General features: G+C 36.7%; 1 protein-coding gene across 1 annotated transcript in view; it reads right to left on the bottom strand.

The window, feature by feature from the left end:
* Nucleotides 1-15,742, bottom strand: part of PRUNE2 (prune homolog 2 with BCH domain) — a 185,282-nt gene that overhangs the window by 77,678 nt on the left and 91,862 nt on the right. The window contains exon 3 of the mRNA XM_053702485.1: nt 11,416-11,592. Coding sequence (XP_053558460.1) covers nt 11,416-11,592 — 177 coding nt within the window. The remainder of the gene's footprint in view (nt 1-11,415; nt 11,593-15,742) is intronic.

The raw sequence follows: 15,742 nt of genomic DNA, 5'->3' as shown, positions 1-15,742 counted from the left end.
GTAAGTTTAGATGCCGGCCCATTTTTGGTGAACAACCTAGGCTGTCCTTGCTAATTCATCCACCAATCAAAAACTGCTGTCCAGAGTGCTGAACCAAGAAAAAAGCTTCTATTTTATATAAAGATAGCAAGTGAATGAAGAAACATTGATAATAGGAGTAAATTAGAAAGTTGCTTAAAATTGCATGCTCTATCTGAATCACAAAAGAAAAATTTGAGGTTCAGTGTCCCTTTAAGTGGCTAGAATGCTAGCTTATTTCTTAAGGGTAGATTAATTAATGGAGTACACTCAAATGAGGTGTCAGTTACTAGGGGTGTTCCCCAAGGGTCAGTTCTTGGGCCTGTTTTGTTTAACATGTTCATAAGTGATATTGGAAGTGGGCATAAGGGGAAGTTTTGCTTGTTTGCTGATGATACAAAAATTTGTAACAGAGTTTGTTCCAGGAGGGGTTGATCAAATGAACACTGATATTAAAAAAACTAGAGGACTGGTCAAATAATAGTTATCTGAAATGTAATATTACCAAGAGCAAAATTATGCATATAGGATTGAAAAACCCAAAGGCCAATTATAGTCTCAATGGTACATTACTGACTGTAACTAAAGAAGAAAGGGACTTGGGAATTATTATTTCAGATGATATAAAATTTGGTAGACAATGCCGCAGTGCAGCCAGCATGGCCAGTCAAATACTTGGTAACATTAGGAGAGGTATTAGTAGCAGAAATAACAAGGTTCTTATGCCACTTTACAGATCATTAGTTAGGCCAAATCTGGAATACTGTGTACAGTTCTGGAGACCATATCTTCAGAAAGATATAAATAAACTAGAAGCTGTCCAAAAGAGGGCTACACAAATGGTACGTGGTCTAAAATATAAAACGTACAAAGAAAGACTCTATGATCTAAATATGTATAGTTTAGAGGATAGAAGGGAAAGAGGTGACAGGATAGAAACCTTCAAATATATGAAGGGACTTAATAAAATAGAAGCTGAAAGCATTTCCCACAAAAAAAAAAAAAAATTCAAAACAAGGAATCACAATCTAAAGTTAGAGGGTAGCAGATTCAGGAGAAATGTGAGGAAGCATTTTCTTACAGAAAGGGTGGTGGATTCATGGAATAAACTCAAATTGAGGTGGTAAACACAAAGAGTGTAAAGGAATTAAAAAATGCCTGGGATATGCATAAGGCTACCCTAAGGAAAAAGTAACATGTAATATGGGTAGACTTGATGGGCACACACATGTGGGCACACACATACAGAAACTCACAAAAACCAGCACACGCAGACACATACACATATAGGCCCACATTTACTTTTTGAAGGGGCAGTAAAATCAAATTTAAACTTTCATGAGTCAGACAGTACATGCAATTTTAATCAACCTACCAATTTGCTTACATACTCTAATTTACTTTCTTGTCTTGATATCCTTTGTTGAAAAGCATACCTAGGTAGGCTCAATAGCAGCAATGTACTACTGTGAGCTAGCTTTTGATCAGTGGCTGCACATATATGCCTTTTTGTCATTGGCTCAGCTAGCTCCCAGTAATGCATTGCTGCTCCTTCAAAAAATGATACAAAGAAAATTAAGCAAATTTGACAATATAAGGAAATTGGAAAGTTGTTTAGAATTGTATGGTCTATATTAATAATGAAAGAGAAATTTGTGTTTCCTGCCTCTTTAGCTTGCAAGAGCATCAGTGGCATAACTGCAGGGGTCTAAGAAGTCTCAATTGAGACTGGGCCCACACATTTAGGTGGTGGTGGGGGGTCTGGCTTAAAGGGACATTATACACTCATTTTTTCTTTGCATAAATGTTTTGTAGATGATCTATTTATAAAGCCCATAAAGTTTTTTTTTAAAATAAATGTATAGTTTTGCTTATTTTTAAATAACATTGCTTTGATTTTCAGACTCCTAACCAAGCCCCAAAGTTTTATGTGAATACTGTCAGCTACCTTCTCCAGCTTGCTCCTGTTTGTGTAAAGGGTCTTTTCATATGTAAAAGAAGGGGGAGGGGGGAGTATCCTTATTTCCCACTTGCAGTGGGCTTCCCAGCTACCTTTTCAACTGAGCTAAACTGACAGCTTCTAAGTAAGTTTTTAAACAGTTTTATACTGGATTTTTATATCAGTATCTGTGCATCTTATTCTTTATAGTAGTGTCTATTACATGCAGTTATATGAAAATGAGAGTATACTGTCCCTTTAATCAGTAGTGGCATTGCTACAAGGGGGCCTGATAGAGCTTGGTCTCCACCTGTGTTATGTCTGGGCCCTCTGTGTGCCCCCATTCTGCAAAAACAGGACTCAAAGAAAGTGTATAGCTTGGCCTCTATAAATATAGTGGAAGGGTTGCTAAGATGATTTCCATACCTGCTACCCAATGTGAAAGTGCATATTCTCTGGCATGGACTAACAGAAGCACAAGGATGTCACAAATAAGTAACCTTTCTTGATCCTTTTTGGCTGCTAGTGCAGCTTCAGATCACAGCCTTTGCCCTGAGGTCCAGTGAGGTCTAAACCCTGATGTGCAGGCTTGCACCGGCTTTTACAGCTTCATAAATTGAGCCCTTAGAAATACATGTATACATTCTCACATACAGCCAACTGCTTGAGAAAAAGAAGTAAGCAATTATTAAAAACATAGCAGAACAATCTTCTAATCCACTTTATGATCGCCTCATATATACATTAGTAACCCCCTGCACTCCTCTTACTTTTATGTGATGCCCAGGCTCCTGACTGCTGCTCTGCATTACTCGCCTGCAGAGTTCTGTCTCTCACTAACTGACAGCACCACATACAGTAAGAGTAGAGAGTAGGAGGCCAGGAATAGGTTGAGAAAGTGCTGGACCTAGCTAAAGGGGCATTGGACTTACTCTTTCCCTCTTACTGTTTACATTGCAATAGTCAATGTGTTATGAAAATGTGTGTGTGTGTGTGTTTGATAGTATGTAATGTTGTATATATGCGTAGTGTAGGTATATATGCACACATTTACTATGTGTGTAAAGCATGTATACATTTCTGTACAAATATATACATAAAATTGGAATAGGAATAGTGTGCAAACATGTATAATTTTTTTTATGATGCTATAATTTATCATTAATTGATAATTCAGGGGGCTAATGTGCAATTCAAGAATTCCTGTACATTGTACAGATTTAATTGTCGCAAAATTGATTTGCCTTAGTTATCAAAGCGTCAAGATCGGCAAATGTTGAAATTTGTGATGTAAAATACGATGCTGCGATCTCAATCCGACACAAATCGATGCAAGTTTAAAACAGTGGAATTCGAGAGGAATCGTGTTCATTCGCCCTCCTAATCGACACTATTTGAAGCTCTCATGAAGTTATCAAAAATTTTACAGTTACGCTTGCATCTTTTCAGACTCAGCGTACCTAGTTTTCAATTTGCCACCCTTGAGGTCGCGGATGCCATAGAACTCAATGGGAGTAGGAAAACACAGAAAGCTTATGTTCAATGCTGCAATAGAATGAAGCATATGACAAAATAAAAGTGAATTAGAAACTTTATTAAAATTGTATACCCTTTCTAAATCAAACAATATTATTGCTCCACATTTGGTGCACTAGTAGATATAGGGATAAAAATTAAAAAATACATTACTACTTATTGATTATGCTACAACTTGGTCTCTCATTACAAAGCAAGGGGGCAATATTTCTACATATTTGGTGCAAAGTTTTGCCCTAAACTTGTTGCACTAATAGATATAAAAATGAAATAAATACACAACATAATATAGCTAACTTCCTTTTTATTTTTTTGAAAAATCTATGTGCACCATGTTTAAGCCATGTAATACAAGTCCTACTCTCCACTTTGCGTCATATTTGACTCAACACTTTTCGCACCAATTATGACGCAAACTCCTAAATAATCCACACACTAGTGAATTTTTCCACCACTTTTGATTGGAATATGCATAATCACATGGTTTATGACATCAGCCAATCTGATTCAAATACACATTATAAACTATCACTAACGAATCAAATTGCTCGATATTTGTGTCATTGATCACTCATCAGAACTTGTAAGTGCCATTTGTTACATTGTGCATTATACTTTGAAAGTATGTATATACGAAATTAGTATTAAAGATAAACATTTAAGCTGACATTAGGACACACAGTGTAATATTTTAAAAATTCGAATTGATGTTTGATTCAATAGAATTAAAGTCACCTCTTTACTGGCATGCTATTTTAAGTGTATTTCTTTCTTCTCTTGAATTTCTTTTTCAGTAAGAAATGTAATCTTATATGCCAGCCCATTTTATAACACCTGTGAAGGGGTGTTTTTTAAAAATAGATTGCAATCAGGAGGGGTTAGACAGGTGCAGAGAGAAACCTGGCAAAGCTCTTAAAGAGACAGGAAACCCCAAAATATTATTTCATGATTTGGATAGAACATACAATTCTAAACAACTTTCAAATTCACTTCTACCATCAAACCTGCTTCATTCTCTTGTTATCCCTTGCTGAAGGAACAGCATTGCACTACTGGCAGCAAGCTGAACACATCTATGTAGCCAATCACAAGAGACAAATGTGTGCAGGCACCAATTAGCAGCTAGCTCCCACTAGTGTAGGATATGTGCGTATTCTTTTCCAACAAGGGATACCAAGAGAACAAAGCACACTTGAAAATAGAAGTGAATTTCAAAGTGCTTCAAAATTACATGCTCTATCTGAATCATGCAACTTAAATTTTTACTTTCCTATCCCTTTAAACTATCCATTGATTGCAAATAAATACATATGATACTCTGATTACATGTTATATTCACAATTATTCCTGCTCAGAATAATAATACATTTACAATTTATATATTATATATTGTATGTATGTATATATATATATATATATATATATGTGTATATATATATGTGTATGTGTATATATATATATATATATATATATATATATATAGTTGTATAAATATACACAGAGCTATGACAGACAACATTGTTTAGAACCAAAAAAGGAACTTAGGGACATAACACACACCAACACACACACACATATATATATATATATATATATATATATATATATATATATATATATATATATATGTGTGTGTGTGTGTGTGTGTGTGTGTGTGTGTGTATGTGAAAGGATATATGCACAAATTCTAGCATTAATAATAATTTAAAAAATAAATAAAAAATATGACTCCAAGAAATACAAATATACATTCATTTCTGTGAAAGTATCATATAACAAATCAATATAAAAATAACTTTCTATGAGATATTGTTTGTTGAGGTATAAATCAATCTATTTCTTGGACATTAACAGATAAAAAATACAAGATTAACTTTAGAGAAATGTGCTTGTTCATGGACAGTAATGAAATGGTATAAATAAAGTAGGGAAAAACCTGAATAACCGTGACATTGATGACTGTTAGTTAACGCCAGTCCGATGCTCTTTGCACCGTACTTGACGCGCATGTTTTTGATTCCTTTTTTTTTTATAAATAAGGAGATCTTATTCAGGTCCGCTGCAGCAATGTCTGGCAAGTGTATTGACGCCGGCGAATGCAACATAGTTGACGCTTTAATAAACAGGCCCCTAAATCTCTGATATGGAAAACATTACATTGTAAAAATCAGACATGTTTTAATAAGCATGCACAAGCACACTGACACTAATACATTTCCATTTATGTATGCTTGAATTTTATCCTGGTCATTTGATATGCTGTTTTGTGTGCTCTGTAGCTTTCTTCCAAGACCAGTTGTAGGTAAAAGAAAATTTATCAAGTGATTTGTTTGTTAAAGAGGTGTGCTGTGCAATGGTTACTTTTAAGTGTTTTGTTACTGAAAGTTTGGGAACCGTTGCTCTAACTCAGAAGGTGAAGTAATTGTTTACATAAGTGTTGTCAAAACACACACAGAGCTTATAAAGCGTCTTCCCTAAATCTCCCTATACACATGAATACAGAAAGGTGGATTCAGAAAAAAAGCATTATAATAAACATAATACAGTACGCAAACTGCTGTAATGAAGCCACAACAAAGAAATTAGTATTAAAGTAGTATTTAAAGTTTAGTATTTAAAACAGTGAGGAACAAAACATATAATATTCTCTTGGTGAGGGCTTGATTAAAACAAGCCATGCCCAGAGAAATGTTAAGAACTGGCTTTCAAAGACATGGGTGTTAGCCAGCCCTAGGAGGTCTAGCTTTCATTAAACCAAATGAGTCCAAGTGTTTTAGAACTGGCAATCCATACCAGCGGCAATTGCCAACTGTTGACGTGTAGTTTCTGTTTTTTAAAAAATATATAAAAGCACAAAGTGTAAATTCTTCTTTTATATTTCAGACAAGATAAGCAGGGCATACTTGTTCCATTTCATACACTATAGGACAAAAATATATCAACACTATACATCAGTTTCATAATGAACATTTAAAATAGTCCCAGTACTATATATCACCATACACGGCATATGCACGTATCCACAATAACTAAACAAGGTTACAGATTGTGATGTGAGGAACGAATGGAAGGAACGTGAGCTGTAGTATGGTGCTCAAGTAGTTGCACTAAGCTAGTTACATTAGGAAGAGTTGTAAAAAGGCAGTTGGTGAAAACAGTGGTTTGAATGTAGAGAAATTGGCTCAGGGAGCAGATTAATGTGGAGAATCCTACTAAGATTTGTGGGTCGCAATTTATCAAAAGGCAATGATAAGAAACATCACAGCTAGCCCTCTCATTATATGACCATGTCAACTTAAAATTACTCATATTCCCTAAACATAACCAGATACCTATTTTACATCTGCCTAACTTGAAAATAAATGGGAAGTATCAATCAAATTATTAAAATTCTGACTACAAATGTCATCTACATACACTTTGTAGCAAGTGGCCCTTCCAATAACTTGAAAAAAAGAGATTGGCTCAGATATGAACAAATGTAGGAACCATGGGTAGGATTTCTTTAAAGTTAAAAGTAAAATTAAAGGGACAGTCTAGTCAAAATTAAACTTTTCTGATTCAGATAGGGTATGCAATTTTAAACAACTTTCCAATTGAATTTTATCATTATATTTGTTTTGTTCCCTTGGTGGTATTTTTGAAAAGCTAAACCTAGTTAGGCTCAAACTGATTTCTAAACCGTTGAAAACCGCCTCTTAGCTCAGAGCATTTTGAACGTTTTTCACAGTTGAACAGTACTAGTTCATATAGTTAACATTGTGCTCACTCCTGTGGAGTTATTTAGGAGTTTGCACTGATTGGCTAAACTGCATGTCTGACAAAAGCACTGAGATAAGGGGGCAGTCTTGCAGAGGCTTAGATACAAGGTAATCACAGAGGTAAAACATATATTAACTGGTGCTGGTTATGCAAAACTGGGGGATGGGTAATAAAGGGATTATCTATCTTTTTAAACAATATAAATTCTGGTGTAGACTGTCCCTTTAAAGACAACTCGCCTCACTGAGAGAAACTTGAGGGGGGGGGGTTTGTTTTGACTTGATCAAGTAGCAGCCCATCATAGGGTCTAGGAAAGGAAGGGTTTTCATTAAGTGAGGGGTTTTAGTAAAAAAAGCAAAAGCAAGGTCAGTCTTGGAACAGCTTAGCAACAACATTTTCATATAACTGCATGTAATAGACACTACTATAAAGAATATGCACAAATGCTGATCTAAAAATCCAGTATAAAACCTTTTAAAAACTTACTTAGATGCTCCCAGTTTAGCACTGTTGATGAGCTTGAGCTAAAACACCCAGTGAAAGGGACTGGGAAAGCAGGAAGAGCAGGCTCTCCCCCCTCCCCCGCATATGAAAGGACCCATTACACAAATAGGAGCTAGCAGGAGTCTGTAAACTTCTGTCTACATTGTTTACTTTGGGGCCTGGTTAGCAGTCTGAATATCAGCACAATGCTATTAAAAAAAGCAAAACTATACATTGTTACAAAAACACTCCCAGATGGGCTTTATAAATGTATCATCCACAAAACATTTATGCAAAAAAAATCTAGTGTAAAATGCCCCTTAAAAATAATGTTTTATTGGGGTAGTGCAGCTTGTTCTTGGGTAGGTTTGGGGATTATGTTGCAGTGGTGATGCAGAGTGAATGCTTTCTCCCTTCTTACTGTTTCACAGCCTGGTTTTTAAGGGTAATTGTGCAGTTGGACTGCTAGGGCACAGGTTCCCTAAGGGTGTTAACTGATTACAGTTAAAGAAGTAACAGAGCATGGCAGGGCTGAGCTATCCTGGATTCAAGCAATTGATATCACAGCATGTAAGTGTATAATGCACTGACGTTATGTGTTTTTTTTATATATAAAGTTTAATAAAGCTGCAGCCAATGTATTAGCAAAATTATAGTGTAGTTATTATTGTACAAGGATGAATGTAACAGCCAATGTATTAGCAAAACTATAGTGTAGTTATTATTGTACAAGGATGAATGTAACAGCCAATGATGGTGATTTTTTTATGTGGTGGGGGAGAATTGAAGACAGCAGGGATCAATATATATAATACTCAGAATTTAAATAAACACATTGTTGACGATTACATCACAGATGCGTTAAATGCTGCCATACTGAAACAATTATAGCATTTACTAAATGCATTGTTGCTAGTACAAGTGTATTGCAAAATGCTGATATACAAAAATGCAGACATTAATTTCTGAAACAGAGAAGAAAACATTATACACAAATATATTAGTTCTATTGTGCGCTAACATTACGCAAGCACGTCTATTTTTGCGCTCAAGGTAATTTGTTATCACTCGAGCAATAGTCTAGGGTGCAGTAACGTCTGCATGTTGGATAGAGTGCGCTAAATCCCTCACATAATAGATTTCTATGGGGTTGCACACTGTAAAATAATAATCAGGTTAAAAAAGTGCAGCATTTTAATGTGGTATTTTGGATTGCACTCTAGAGCAACACTTAACTCTCCACTTGTAATAAGAGCACAATTTTCACGCAATACATGGAAACAATATGGAAATGTAACAATATGGAAAATTAGAACAAAGGTAACTATTTTGGTTGAAGTACAGGAAAATAACTCTTTGCTGAGGGGGAAAAAACTGCAACTATTATATTTCATTTTTGTTACACACATTACACATCCACACCACATACTACATTTCATACACACTCTTTTCTGTTTTTTTTATAATTGGAAATATAGAGATAGATAAAAGGGGGCTGACAGATGGGGGATGGACAGTGATATGGAAGAGAGAGGGAGATGGGAGGAAAGTGATAGGGAAGAGAGGGAGATGGGGGATAGTGATAGGGAAGAGAGGGAGATGGGGGGGTAGTGATAGGGAAGAGAGAGGGAGATGGGAGGAAAGTGATAGGGAAGAGAGGGAGATGGGGGATAGTGATAGGGAAGAGAGGGAGATGGGGGATAGTGATAGGGAAGAGAGGGAGATGGGGGATAGTGATAGGGAAGAGAGGGAGATGGGGGATAGTGATAGGGAAGAGAGGGAGATGGGGGATAGTGATAGGGAAGAGAGGGAGATGGGGGATAGTGATAGGGAAGAGAGGGAGATGGGGGGGTAGTGATAGGGAAGAGAGAGGGAGATGAGAGGATAGTGATAATGAAGAGAGAGGGAGATGAGAGGATAGTGATAGGGAAGAGAGGGAGATGGGGGGGGTAGTGATAGGGAAGAGAGGGAGATGGGGGGATAGTGATAGGGAAGAGAGAGGGAGATGAGAGGATAGTGATAGGGAAGAGAGGGAGATGGGGGGGTAGTGATAGGGAAGAGAGGGAGATGGGGGGATAGTGATAGGGAAGAGAGAGGGAGATGAGAGGATAGCGATAGGGAAGAGAGAAGGAGATGAGAGGATAGTGATAGGGAAGAGAGAGGGAGATGAGAGGATAGTGATAGGGAAGAGAGGGAGATGGGGGGGTAGTGATAGGGAAGAGAGGGAGATGAGAGGATAGTGATAGGGAAGAGAGGGAGATGGGGGGGTAGTGATAGGGAAGAGAGAGGGAGATGAGAGGATAGTGATAGGGAAGAGAGGGAGATGGGGGGTAGTGATAGGGAAGAGAGGGAGATGAGAGGATAGTGATAGGGAAGAGAGGGAGATGAGAGGATAGTGATAGGGAAGAGAGGGAGATGGGGGGGTAGTGATAGGGAAGAGAGGGAGATGAGAGGATAGTGATAGGGAAGAGAGGGAGATGGGGGGGTAGTGATAGGGAAGAGAGAGGGAGATGAGAGGATAGTGATAGGGAAGAGAGAGGGAGATGAGAGGATAGTGATAGGGAAGAGAGAGGGAGATGAGAGGATAGTGATAGGGAAGAGAGGGAGATGGGGGGGTAGTGATAGGGAAGAGAGAGGGAGATGAGAGGATAGTGATAGGGAAGAGAGAGGGAGATGAGAGGATAGTGATAGGGAAGAGAGGGAGATGGGGGGGGGTAGTGATAGGGAAGAGAGAGGGAGATGAGAGGATAGTGATAGGGAAGAGAGAGGGAGATGAGAGGATAGTGATAGGGAAGAGAGGGAGATGGGGGGGTAGTGATAGGGAAGAGAGAGGGAGATGAGAGGATAGTGATAGGGAAGAGAGGGAGATGGGGGGGTAGTGATAGGGAAGAGAGAGGGAGATGAGAGGATAGTGATAGGGAAGAGAGGGAGATGGGGGGTAGTGATAGGGAAGAGAGGGAGATGGGGGGTAGTGATAGGGAAGAGAGGGAGATGGGGGGATAGTGATAGGGAAGAGAGAGGGAGATGAGAGGATAGTGATAGGGAAGAGAGGGAGATGGGGGGGTAGTGATAGGGAAGAGAGGGAGATGGGGGGTAGTGATAGGGAAGAGAGGGAGATGGGAGGAAAGTGATAGGGAAGAGAGAGGGAGATGGGAGGAAAGTGATAGGGAAGAGAGAGGGAGATGAGAGGATAGTGATAGGGAAGCAGACAGGAGACACAGATAGCAGAAGAGGTAGTGATAGGAAGAAATGCAGGAGGAAAATGTTATAGCGACAATGGGGAGAGACCCATACAGCACATAAATGTACTACATTGCAGGGAGAGTGATAAGGGAGTGGGTAAGATGTCAGCATGAGGAGAGAAAAGAGTGTGAGGAAAAAACAGATGAAACAAATTACACATGACAGGGAATAGGGAAACTTGAAAAAAAAAAGCAAATAGAAAATTTACAACAAAAAAGAAGAGTCTAAGTAGCACACAATAATAAAAATGATGTCACCTGTTATCTAAACTTCTGCATTTTTTTAAATGGATTTATTTATAGCAAAATGAAGGATTTGTCACAGTGACAAAGATAAATATGTTTTGGGGGAAATTATGTTTGCATAGTCCAGTTAAATAAACGAATTGTTTTAATATATAAACAATAACTGTGCCAAGGCGCTTTATTTCATACCTCCATGTGAAATAACTTTTTTATAAGGTTCAATGGCTTTCATGTCAATCCTCTGCTCCTGCTCGCCAATCACTACAGTTCTCCATTGCCGATTATCCTCTCGCTCCTCCTCAGCTGTGTACTCCTTGATAGATGCACAACCCTCTTGCATAGATTCCCCAAGAGCAGGGCGATCATCTGCAGTGTGAAAAATAAACCCCCTTTCCGTTATCGTCAAAGGAAAATCCTTGTTATACCGTATATGAAGTGAGGTAGCCTTGGTTTGCCATACATAATATTTAAATATAAAAAATTTAAAATCTAAAATTACATTTCAAATCTTATACCTAATTCCCTTAGCTGTTAATATTTGAAGACTGCTGCTTCCTAACCTCTCAGACACTTTAGAGATGATCATCATCCGGGATGACAAGCCCTGCTCTCACATGATTGGCTGCTGTAGTGTTTGGGATGGGACTGCACAAGTAATGCATGTGCATTCTTAAATGCTAGTAGCAAATCTTGACATGCTCCTGCCAATGCAGATGGACAGTTTCCCTGCTTGGGAGCTTTGTCCTTCCACATATTGATAAAAAATGGGTCCTTTAACATTAATGAATTGGAACAATAGATTTCCTTTCTTATCTCAGATTTTTTTTATTTTCTTTAGCCCGTTACTTGCACATTGCTCTCTACTTTCTATATCTGAGCTGATGTTCCTTTTCATAGTCCTCGCTTTTTTCTCCCATCTCTTCTTCTGCTTACTGTCTAATTTCATCAGTCTCTTTCATTCTGGTGTGGTCTTTTCCTACCTTTGTCTTTTCTTTCTTTTAGATGTGTGTATTTATTTGTATTTTTTGGTGAGGATAGAACAATACACAACTTACAGATTTACATGCAAACAGGTGTATAATATGTATTAATACTTTCCCCTTCTGGTGAACCGCAGCCGTCCCACAGTCTCTCCCAAGGTCTGTGTGAATAGATCAGGTGTGCTAGCTGGAGGCGCTGGTTCAGCTTGTATCAGTCGTTGGTATCTTCCTTTCCTTCCTCGGTTGTATAACTCTAGGTGCAAAATAGTGGTGCTGAAATATCAGACAATACACCATACAAAGGTGAATATCTACTCACAGTGTATATTGCAGGTTACCAGCTCCTTCCCAATATGAAAAGACAATATCACAGATTCAGTAAAAAAGTTTGTCTTTATTTGGCTCAACGCAAAAGCGTTTCAACGGTCCCAGCCGTCATTCTCAAGAACAATAACAGTGCTTTACAAACCAAAGCATACCTTTCCGCTGCACAGGCGGCCTTTAAATACATGTCAGTTACGCTACCTGCTTCCCCATTGGAGGAGAGCAGGTTTACACCCGATTCAAAATTTCAATTGTAAATTTAAAATAAACATCTAAAAAAACATAAAAAACAATATTAATTATATTAGAAACTATAAGTTTGTTTTAAAATATAAAATTTCTGTAGATGATATCATTTTTGCTGGTTTTGTAGTTCCCTTTCAGGTAGTTTTCTGTTTCAAGTTCTCTTTCAGGTCCGGTATGTCAGTGAAGATCACATGTTATAGGTTGTCCAATGAAATTCAGTTTCTGATATAGTGATGTTTTGTAGTTCCCTTTCAGGTAGTTCTCTATTTTAGGTTCCCATTCAGGTCTGATATGTCAGTGGGTATCACATGTTATCGAATGTCCAATGAAAAACAGTTTCTGATATAGTGATATTGATTGCCTTTTCTTTTTTTCTCAAAATAAAAAGACATAAGTGTTATTCACAGATACAAAGTTTCTTATATGAATTCTGCTTAACCAAATATTTATTTAGAGGAGGTAGAATAAATTGACACTTAGAAGTTTGTTATAAGTTGGAATAGATACTTTTCATAATTAAACATTCATATTATAAATAGACTTCTATACTTATTGAATGTTAAATATTGACTCAGCGACTTGTGTGTTGCATATAATTTCTTGAAATTAAGTGTGAGAATTATATTCTTTTGTACAATATGTGTATATATAAACATTAAGTGTGATGATATAACATGAACTGTCTGTATAAATACATGTTTATTTTGCCCCCCTTTCATGTACTAATGTTTTTCAGTATTCCTTTTACACAAATTTTACTGGTTTATTCGGGCCCCAATTTTTCTTAGCAACACATTATAGATTATCATCTGTTTTGCCCCCCTTTCATATGTTGAAGGTTTTTAAGACAAGAACAGCTTTTTTTTTTTGTGTGTGTCCTTATACTCGTATTCACCTCAACAAGAACAAAAAATGTTACTGATTTATTTAGGCCCCATGCAACAAATATTTCACATTTTTACTTTTGCAAGTAATGAATTCTTTTATTTCAAATGTTTTTCCCGTAACTGTGGAGTCAAATGTTTTGTGTGTTCTTCTGGTGTAGTTACAACCTTTGCATTTGCCGCAAGTGAAGAAGCCTGTCATGTTACTTATTTGTAAAGGTTTTTTGGGGGCTATGCCTTTTATGAGTGAGGGAGCTAATTTTTGTTTCAAATTTTGTCCTTTTCTGAAGATAACTGTGGGCTTAGCTGGAATTATAGGTCCTAGATATTCATCCTCCTTTATAATGTGCCAGTGCTTTTGTATAATTATTTTGATTGTATGATGTTCTACATTAAATGTGGTCACAAATTTAGGGAAATTATTATGAAATGAGGTCTCATTTTCGTGTTTATTTTCTAACAGGGTTGATCTTATTTTATTTCCAACTTCTTTTCTTTCTTTTTCTAACGCTCTTTGGTCATATCCCTTTTGTATGAATCTTTCTTTGAGTATTCTTGATTGTTGTTCGTAATCATCTATATTGCTGCAGTTCCTGCGTATTCGTAGGAATTGGCTTTTTGGTACTGACTTTAGCCAGTTAGGATGGTGGCAGCTATCATGTCTAATGTAGGTGTTAGTGTCACACTTCTTAAAGTATGTTTTGCTTTGGATTTTTTCATCTATAGTGTAAAGAGTTAAATCTAAAAAATGTATTTCTTTTTTGTCATATTCTACTGATAATGTGACTTGCTGATTATTGTTATTAAGTATTTGTACAAATTCTATGAGTTTGGACTCACCCCCCTTCCATATGCACAGAATGTCATCTATATATCTATGCCAGGACACCAGGTCTACACCAAATTCTTGATTATGCCATATATGAGTCGTCTCAAAATAGTCCATGTAAATATTGGCATAACTTGGTGCAAACCTGGTGCCCATGGCAGTCCCACAAATCTGTAAATAGTAGTTCCCATTGAACCAAAAAAAGTTGTGATATAGAATAAATTCTATGGCTCTAAGTATGAAATCTAGTAATTTTTTAAATTACAAAAATTATACACAAAATAAGTCAAAAAATGGTGGGAAGTAACATTTTTAAGTAGATACCTTAATGAAAGTATTGTACCCAGATGACTTAGAGTATTTAAAATTCCAGCATTTGGATTAGAGAATGATAATTTTTTGCAAAAATGGAACGCAGCTTTACATAAATGTTCTCTAGAATTAGTCAGCTTACTATATGAGATGCAAGACTTACAATTGAAATCTCTAGAGAAAGAAATTAATACATTAGAACAAGAACTCAGTGGTTATTTAGACAACAAGAAATGTAAAGATAAGTTTGAATACATTAAAGAGAAAGCAAAAGAATTTGATGAAACAATAGGTGACAAAAAACATCAAAAATATATGAGAGATAATGAAGACTTTCAAGGTGGGACACAATATGTACAAAAAAAGCCTACACAGCAAAATAAATCACTTGATGAAAGGGGGAGAACAAAAACCAATAATGGTAATAATTATTCACATCACAACAGAAAAAATGTATATCACAGTAATGAATATTCTAGAGATAGAAAAGATCTAAATCACGGTCACATGCACAGAAATTATAGCACGGACACTAGTAGAAATCAGTACACACATCAAGAAAGAAATCAGAGACCAAGATTGCACAATAAAGAACTGGTAAATGAAAATTTTATTTACAATGAAAGAAATCAAAGACACAGGTCACAACACAGAGAATACACACAAAGAAATGATCATAGGAACTATGATTCTCCATACTATGCTCAAAATCAATATAAAAAACAAAAAGATTATTATCAAAAAGATACACATAATTATCACTATACACCAAAAACACCACGTGCACATCACCAAGATTATAAAAGACCACAATCTCCTTTTATGAAGGGAGAAACAAAAGAGAAACACAAAACAGAAATAAGGGAAAGTTTTTCAAGACCCTCTCACCATTACACATACCAGAAAGAGGATCATATGAGGGAGAGAGAGAAACATTCACA

The sequence above is a fragment of the Bombina bombina genome, chromosome 2, assembly GCF_027579735.1.
Source record: "Bombina bombina isolate aBomBom1 chromosome 2, aBomBom1.pri, whole genome shotgun sequence".
Classification (NCBI taxonomy): domain Eukaryota; kingdom Metazoa; phylum Chordata; class Amphibia; order Anura; family Bombinatoridae; genus Bombina; species Bombina bombina.
This window is presented reverse-complemented; position numbering and strand designations above follow the sequence as displayed.